This window comes from Pseudomyrmex gracilis, unplaced genomic scaffold, assembly GCF_002006095.1.
Source record: "Pseudomyrmex gracilis isolate BER0280 unplaced genomic scaffold, ASM200609v1 scaffold_3344, whole genome shotgun sequence".
Classification (NCBI taxonomy): domain Eukaryota; kingdom Metazoa; phylum Arthropoda; class Insecta; order Hymenoptera; family Formicidae; genus Pseudomyrmex; species Pseudomyrmex gracilis.
In genome coordinates, this window is record NW_018023928.1 from 1 (window position 1) to 9,097 (window position 9,097).

The following is a 9,097-nucleotide window of genomic DNA, read 5'->3' on the forward strand; positions in this document are numbered from 1 at the left end:
TATTATAAACTATTTACTTTTAATACAGATCTAATTTTCTTTTGTGGACAACTGGCGCGAATTATTAACTATATTAAAATCCGTAAACTGTATTACACATTTTAAATATAAGTAATAAATTTTTTGTACTAATTTGTATCATTTAACACTCGCTCAGTTCCATCTCCAGATGATCAAAGCTAGTTACGAACGCAAGGATCAGCTAGCTGTTGAGAAAATAGAGGCTCAGGAATTTGTGTCACCTTCCTTTAATTTTGACACAATGATTATGTCGCACTTCGCAACGCTTAAAGCGTTGTCTTCCATTATTGACACCATTGAAGTGTTTGAACATGGGGATGTTAAGTATTATCCAGTCGTCCCAAAGAGCGGCTTTTGCATGTACTAGGTGGGCCTGAGCCTCCCCGGAAGAAGAGCAAGGTGCAGTCCTCAACATTAGTTGGTGTCGCAATATAAGCCTATTTGTAATTAGCTGTTATTTAAAAACTATCCGTAAAATTGCTAAAGTTGCTAAAATTTTGAAATAAAGTTTAAACGATGTAAAAAGAATATATTTCCATTTAAAACAGTTAACATTTATATCATAATGTTCAAAAATTCCTGAAAAAATTCCCAAAAACTTTTTTGCTTAAAAAATCATAATTTTTTAAATTTTTAATATTTTTAGCTAAATATTTATGACAATATTGTTGTGATATGCTAACCTTTCGTTGTCAATTTTATTTTTTCGAACTTAGTTGTCACACTAGATCAATTTGAGTTAATCCGTGCACATAAAGTGTCTTGCACACTAATAAATGTGTCCTGTTTTTAACATTCCAATTACGTTGCAAGCTGTCCGAAAAATAATATTTTTCCGTATCATATAATATTTGCACACTCGGCATATTGGCTTGTATCGTCTCTAATACTTACAAGGAGTGCCTACACCCTGGAGGTCACCGATTTTTACGAAACTTTACGAGACTTGTAGTATGGATATAGGAGCAACATATGCTAAACGGAGACGATGCACTTTTCAAGTGTTTTCGAGGAGTCGCGGTTTGAAGTTTAGTACGCTGCTTAAGTACCGTTGCAAAAAAAAGATTTTTCGAAGCGGCGGCGAGGCGCAGCGGACAAGGCGTCGCGTTAGTAGTCCGCGGCGCATCTTCTTCGTTTAGGATTTGTTGCTCCATACTACATTTCTGCTCCATACTACATTTTCGTAAAAATCAGTGATCCCCCAGGATATAGGCACCTCTTGTTAGTTAAACAATTTTATGAACTCTATAATTTGTTGTAATTCCCATAATATTATCTAAAATTACTTTTACTATGCTAAAGAAATCAAACAAAAGAAAATCATTTTATATATCGCGCTTTCTAATAAATCATTAGTATAATTATAAATATCAATGTCAGTATAATTATAAAATCATTTATAATTACAATAAAAAAATAAATAATGTAATATAATAAATTCAGATTATATTCAGACGGCAAGAGAAAGATTGTAGAGACAAATTTTCAAACAACATGTGTCACTCCAGTCTGCATGAGATTCACTCCATTCCTACCCTCTACATCCGTAGATTCAATTTGTTCCCTGAGTAACTCGAGTTCTCGTATGCCAGACACCGTCACTTCATACTTATGCGCAACCAAACTCCGATAAAAGTGTATCGCAAACGCAATAAAAATTATCAGTACAGGTATTAGTACTACGCAGGCCGACCAAGCAGCCTCCTTAGAAAAATCGTAAAACTTTACCCAGCAGAGTATGGCGATTTCGAACAGGAACAACAGCAATCCCAGTAGCGTGGAGAAAGCCCATGCGATCTCTATGTACCAGTGCAGACGCTCGTGCGGTGATTCATGCACGAGACTTATACTGTGTAGATTACAGATGGCCTCGATGTTCGGTAGTATGCAGGTAGATATCATTAACGCCAGCATATGTACAGCCACCAGTAAGGTTGTACATATTGCGAAGGCAATCAGCATTTCCTTGGGAACTTTTGTGTCGGAATTCAGTTGCACCTCCACCATGGCAACCTGTAAATACGATTTATCTTTCTAGTTTCCGCATCGGAATGTACTTTGGCGTTTGTCATTTGAAAACCAGAAAATAATTCGCGAAATCGAATCGGCATTGAATTATTTCTTACCATAGCAAAGCCGGAGAGTAAAGCTGACGTTTTACTGGACGCTTTGAGTTTCGCCCGACTTAGTTGCAATTTCCTCCACGACAAATATCCCGGTGTCCTGTAAACCAGCGCTATGTCCATGGAGTGGTGCACATTGGCAACTACGTAGCCATGTCCACGAGCAGAGCTTGTCGATGAATATACAGGATGTGTGTTCTTTTTCGTGCTATATTACACCGCGTGGTTATCTTCCGTGATGTATGCACGTGCAATCGGTATTACACGCAGTGCAACACCTCGAGCCGGCCAGGAGAAAGAAAAAATATAATTAGATATAATAAAAAATATAAATAAATATAATTATATAAAAACGTGTGTCAGAGAGTATAGATATAGAAACTACATATAAATTTATTTTTCGTATTTATATATTATAAAAAGTTATACAGTACAATATATTAGACATATAATTAAAACAAATAGTCGCATATGCATCTTTTATGCGTATATACCCAGATAGCCAAGTCTGTCAAAAGCAGATCATGCAAGTGTCTGCTATCACCTGTTGTCAACAAAAAGGCTACAAATCTGATACAGAAGTTGTTATTATTGATTAAGTCTACAAATTGGTGCCAAAAATCGAGCAGATCTTGCTCACAAAATCTGACAGCAGATTGGCTGCAGAAACCGAGCAAGATATGTATAGCATATCCTCCATATACAAAAAAATTAATATTTCTCTGTGTGTATATACTGATACATGTTAGATATTAGTATCTTTCTTTCATTTTAAATTGCATCTTATAAGATTTCTATCGGATAAATTTGTCAAGTTTTATGTAATAGTAACAGCTTTGTATGCGCATATATTTGTGCACTTCACAGTGCACCTGCTCAAAAGTCATTCGATTATAGACATTTCATGTTTTTTACGCTCGTTCAACTACTGTGTGTATTTGCGTCTTACTTATATTAACTTAACATATATTATAATAAAACTACACATAATACATAAAAATACCGATAAAAATATATATATACAGGGTGTCTGATAATGACCGTCTAACCGCTCGTAGGCAGATAGAAGGGATTATTCTGAGTCGAAAAGTCCTGAACCATTTTTTTCTATTACATATGATAAAGGAGTAATTACACCCTGTATATATTCGCACATGTATATATATTATATATTTTTATATCATAAAATAACAAAGCGTACAGCAAAACCGAACAATCAATAAATATCTCAATTGTTTACTTTCTCAATCTTAATTTAAATTAAAACATGATAGAATCAATCAGCTACACAATTTGAAAGTTTTCAAATCACCTGTATAAGGATGATGCATACAAACAAAATAGCACACAAAGAAAATCCTTACACTTACATTACATTTAGATTACTTTGTATATGGAGCACGATATCTATACATAGTCGGACCAGGATATGGTAGTCTGATCGGTCCTACTGGAGGAGGATATCGAATTCTTCCTAAAGGAGAAACTTGTCTAAATCCTCTTGGTAGTGGAACCATAGGGCCCACTATAGGAATAATTGGTCTCGGAAAGTTCTATATAGACATTATTATTATATGAAAATTAAATCAATTATATAAGCCCCAAAAAAAACACAAATTTAGCACAAAAATTTAAGAGATAGTTTTTCCTTACGTAGGGATGAAGAGAATCTGCTGAATACAGTTGTAGTGGTCCGGTGTAATTTTCTACATCTCTCCGTTCAATGTATCTATCTCTGTCCCGATCTCTGTCTCTGTCTCTATCTCTCTCTCTTTCTCTATCCCTATCCCTATCCCTATCCCTGTCCCTGTCCCTATCTCTATCTCTATCTCTATCTCTATCTCTGATTCTGTCTCTGTCTCTGTCTCTGTCTCTGTCTCTATCTCTGCTTCTTTCTGTATCTCTGCTTTCACGAGAACGTTCGCGTGATTTCTCACGATATCTATCATTACAATATGTAACTTCTATAAATGACCTAATAAGAAACAAAAAAGTTCTGATAAAAAACAGTACCTATATTCTCATTCAAAGTAAAAGAAAGAAACTTTATATTTGTACAAAAAAATCTTTTAGTCGTAATATTACTTCATATTTAAAAAATGCAAAGCGATCTAATAATAGCAAATATCATATCTATAATAACTCTTTTTGTTAACGTAGTTCGAAGTTTTTACGAAATTAAAATTTAAGAAAAAGTATGTATTTGAGAGTGTTCTTATTAAAAAAGTGTTACAGATCAAACCTGGAGTGACTGTAAGATTGAGATTGGGGACTGTAACGAATCCTACTTGAACTCGGTGAAAGAGATCGCTTTCTTGATGCTCGTGATTTGGTAGAACCTAAAATATAGTGTGTTCTAGTTCTAATATATAAAAATTTTCCATAACTACATATTATATAAAATACACATTTATATAAAATATTTGTGAGTATAAAAGTATAATATATAAACAAAAATATAAAAACATAAAAAAACAATAGTTGTCAATAGTTGTTAATTATTTCAATACCAAAGTAGCAAACTTAAAATATTAAAACAGTATAATTGAGTTTGTAGTATAAATTTATCATACCTGACTGATCTTTTATTGTCATAACGGTATGGTGTTCTTTCTCTTCATCGCCTTTAATAATTCCCTGCTTTATTTCCGTTCTATCAAATATTGATTTAGATCCTTCTCCTAAACGGTTTATATTGTATTTGTATATTGCACAGGTGCATTGGTTTGCATTATTAAGAAAATCATTGCTTGAACACTTGCTCTTACAACTCTTTTAGTACTCAAATTAAAGATCAGATTTAGACTATAAATATTTAGTAAACAGTTGTAGTAAAAGTAAAAAGAATCTATAGAAACTTTTTTCTTAGTGTATTGTAGTATAAACATGATTCTATACCTATAGACGCGCTTGCGGTTTACACAACTACACTAAAGTTGTTTTTTTGTTTGCCGAATCACCAACGGGTTATAACGACCAAAGAATATAAATAACGATCTGAACTCAGTGAGTTAATTTATAACAGTTTATTCACAATTAACCGAACGNGGACCGAATGTTCTCGTAAGTTTACAGTGTCCTTGAGGTAAGCTAATGTTCCGTTTGGCTCTGGACGCTCGTTCCCAGAGAAGACGTATCGTACACTCAGTAATAACCGATGAGCCACGGAGCTGCTACTTTCGAATAAAAAATATTTTGTTCGTAACAGTTATACGTATTTGCAAGTGAGATACTCGGCGCGCGACACCAAGCTATTTTCCACAAGTTTAAACTTACTTGTGTCTCCGAACCGTGATCATATATATATATATATAATAAATGACAGATTATTATATTCGAACAAAACCACCAGCCTTTGCGACCGTTCGAGAAGTTGCGATAAAAATGAGAACGACAAAATATAATATTAGAAATATTCTCGAAGAATATCTTATATAATTGATATGGCAAAAAAACTGATAAGTTTGATAAAAACTATTTCATACTTGATATTCTGTTTTATATTTGGATAATTGTTTATTTTATCTCTTCTTTTGTTGTCAAATATTAGCTTTCTTTTTTTTCCTATTACAATACCTATATTGTCTATATCATTCGGAAAAATAATTTTTTATCCATTAAACAAAGCTTGATATTTGTAATGTTATACTTGAGATATATAGAACATACTTATGTAATATAAAATTCTTACAAATTTACATTTTATCTTTACTAAATAAAAATATTTTACATTAAATTTGAAAAAATATTCTTGTTATTTATTTTTGTTAAACCGTTTAGTTTTGCTTTATAAAATGTAGTAACAATTTTCATACTTTTTAAAACACAGTGTTAAATCTTCAGTGATGATTTTTTTATGGGAATGAAATCTTTGTGTAGAAGTTAATATGTGGCTAAGAATCATAGTTAAATCTAATATTTAAAGTCATCTTAAATATAAAATTAGATTATGAATAATGGTCTAATAATATGTTTCAATTTGACAATGTTTTGACTTGACGTGACTATATCTTTACATCTTATATAATTGATATGGCAATAAAACTGATAAGTTTAATAAAAACTACTTCAAGCATCGAAGTTAGCTTCTTCCTTTGTTGCGCTGATGAATATTAAATCAAGCTTCGGTAAAAAAAAAAAAATATAAAGATTCAAATAAATGCAATAATTTACCATCTCTTCTCCAGATAATCACATCATCAATATTAGGTATGTCTCGTTTTATTTCAGGAATAGGGATGTTTCTGCGAATATTAACTTTAATTTGACGTAACTCTGTCGAATTAATGGGTGCACCATCTGGACCTTTGAACAGGGGTTTTTCTCTGTTTGATTTTCTAAGAAAAAAATTTGATCATGTTACAATTATATCTTTATGTTATTATTATTATTATTATTGTATTATTATACAGTAATCTTGCTCTATAAGGATATCTGATGTAAGACATATTTGAAGCCTTTAAAAGACTTTTATCAATTCTAATATTGTTTTTCCATGTTATTATCCATAAAACAATAGAGTTGTGTGTTCGTAACTGATAACTTTGCATGAATGTGCTTTTATAAGCAAAAAGAAAACAGTTGAAGTGTTTATTTCTATAAACTTCTTTTGACAAACTTATATCATACAAGTACTGTGTATTGTGCTATTTTATGTTTATTTCTTATCAAAAACAGACCTTTCTTATGACATGAGTAAATATGTAGATAAATATATATATATGTAGATTTATTAATAAAAATGAAAACTCTTTTTAAGTAATTTACTTCTTGTCTTGTGCATTAATAAATGCTGTTCCTAGTATGCAAGTAGTTTATTTTAATCTAAAAACTTGCATGGTAAAAAAGTCATAGGACTTCTCACTTGTGATATCATAACCCTCAATATAGCTGCAACAACTGTAACTTTTTAAGGCTGACTTTGGTAATATAAATGAAAGGCTCTTTATTACCTTATTGAATGTTTTATCTCTTTTAATTTTTTTATTAGCTGGCTTCAAGATTTGATAATTTATATTATCAAAACTAATTTGTATCTTATCTTCATTTAAAAACATTATTAAATAATTGATCAAAGGTTAAGTAAGATGTTTTCTTACAGTTGCTTATCTAAGACTCACTCTTTGAAAGTAGATAGATATTGACTTGTTGAAGATCTTCCTGTATGATGATGAGGAGGAGAGTCACTAGAGCTTCTTTTACCCAGCTCTTGGGCCCGTTTTCTTCTCCATTCTTCAATTTTTTGTTGTTTTAATCTCTCATGTTCCTTCTCTAACTCTTGCTGACATTTCCATTCTTCTCTTCTTCTCTGGATCTCTTCTTCAGTTCTTGAACATGAGGTATAAGGGACAGAGTTTTTATCACTGGATCTCTGATCCTTGGTATGGGAGTAACTTGTTTGATCCATTAGGCTTGTTTGTTGATATAAAAATGGAAGCAAAAGTCAGTGCTGAAATTTATATTGGTGAAAATTTTGAATTTTAATACTTCTGAACAGTGTTCGTTTTGTCATCTTGATTTTAGTAAAAAAGAGAGATAACTTGTAATGTGTTCAATCTGTAACTGAAATTCAAAGTATTTTTCTCTATAACCGATTTCTTTACATATTTAATACAGCCGTAACAATAAAAAGCTCAAGCACGTTTCATTTCCAGCTGTTTCAAATTTTGCTTGCGCAAGAAAAATCAATTTGAGTAGATAAAATAATTATAGTCGAAATAAGTTCTGAATGGAGGTAAAAAGCTGTTTTGTATAGAAGCACCAATAAACACAGTAAAACTGAAGACTTGTATATCACGTTCTTATTGATAAATAACGACAAAATATACGTTTATTACGCTATTTGCAACAGGGAGAAGACTGAGAGCGGCCATCTTATTGTAGTTTTTTACGACGGTTTCAGCCGCTAGTGAGGCCTGGTTTATGCGGGCAATAACTGTTAACTTATGCCGGAACCGGTAGAGTTTAACTATAGGATTCCAATACTTCTGTTTATACGCATTCGGCAATTTCGTATAAACAGAAGTATTAAAATCGTATAGTTAAACTTTACCGGTTCCGGCATAAGTTAACAGTTATTGCTCGCATAAACCAGGCCTGATGGGCGATGGATGCGTTCAGACAACTCAACAGTTGCACAACGGTTGAGAGATAATCACTTCTGATTGAATCATACTTTTGGAACCGCTGCAGATTTTGAAGAATAATCCTATCATAAGTGATGACCTCTCAACCTTTGTGAATTGTCTGAACGCACCCGATGTTACTTCGATTATTTTAAAATCGATCTTTGTTTTCTAAAAACATCAATTCTTGTACAATATTTTTTACTCTCAATTCTTCCCTAGACAATAGTTTTTTTTTTCGATGTTCCTAGAATTGTTACTAAACTGATTGTCTGGAAAGAGACGTGTGGTTGCACCATAGACTTATATAATAGACGGAACATTCGTGTAAGAGGAGCTGAAGCTTCGTTAAAAGAGACAGAAATAGTCGTGGAGTAATTCTCTTCTTTTCTAGCAGTGAGTTGATTGGTGGCCGCGGCAGGCCGAGAGCAACGAAGATAGAGTTCGAGAGTCAATTGAGAGAAAGTGATAGTGAGAGGTGATAGCATAGACTTGTGAGATGATTGGTCCCCCACCATCTTATTGTAAGAGAGAGAGACAACTACTCCAGCACTATCTCTGTCCTTTAATGTTGTTCTCAACTTTGCCATATAAATGTTCTGTCTATTATATAAGTCTATGATATAAACATGGCTGCATAGGCTTCATCTTTTTTCGACAACGCTCCCTCCTTTATCTCCATGATGGTGGCTAAAAAGCTTTCATTACTGCTACCTAGATTTTATCATAGACTTATATCAAGAGGCACGGTAGTGCCTCGCGCCAAGTTCACGCGCAACGAAGTGGCGCTCGGACTGCGCGAGCACACTGTGCCTCTTATACGCGAGA

The 9,097-nt window shown here is 32.9% G+C and overlaps 2 protein-coding genes across 4 annotated transcripts; both read right to left on the reverse strand.

Moving 5' to 3' along the window:
* Window positions 1–12: 12 nt before the first annotated feature.
* Window positions 13–2,351, reverse strand: LOC109863142 (calcium release-activated calcium channel protein 1). Its single transcript, XM_020443336.1, has 3 exons — window positions 2,148–2,351; window positions 705–2,034; window positions 13–458 (listed from the first exon to the last, which is right to left on the reverse strand). Exons 1-2 carry the CDS (start codon window positions 2,265–2,267, stop codon window positions 1,507–1,509), a joined length of 648 nt encoding a protein of 215 aa, XP_020298925.1. The 5' UTR covers window positions 2,268–2,351; the 3' UTR covers window positions 13–458; window positions 705–1,506.
* A 907-nt stretch (window positions 2,352–3,258) lies between these two features.
* LOC109863140 (uncharacterized protein DDB_G0284459-like) lies at window positions 3,259–8,021 on the reverse strand. 3 transcript variants are annotated; one of them, XM_020443334.1, is made up of 7 exons: window positions 7,982–8,021; window positions 7,265–7,593; window positions 6,318–6,481; window positions 4,718–4,825; window positions 4,387–4,483; window positions 3,798–4,119; window positions 3,259–3,697 (listed from the first exon to the last, which is right to left on the reverse strand). In XM_020443334.1, exons 2-7 carry the CDS (start codon window positions 7,549–7,551, stop codon window positions 3,527–3,529), a joined length of 1,149 nt encoding a protein of 382 aa, XP_020298923.1. In that variant the 5' UTR covers window positions 7,552–7,593; window positions 7,982–8,021; the 3' UTR covers window positions 3,259–3,526. The 3 variants fall into 3 exon arrangements, with proteins under 3 accessions (XP_020298923.1, XP_020298922.1, XP_020298924.1); XM_020443333.1 differs by having other exon boundaries at window positions 7,265–7,706; XM_020443335.1 differs by having other exon boundaries at window positions 7,265–7,555; window positions 7,982–8,013.
* Window positions 8,022–9,097: the final 1,076 nt, after the last annotated feature.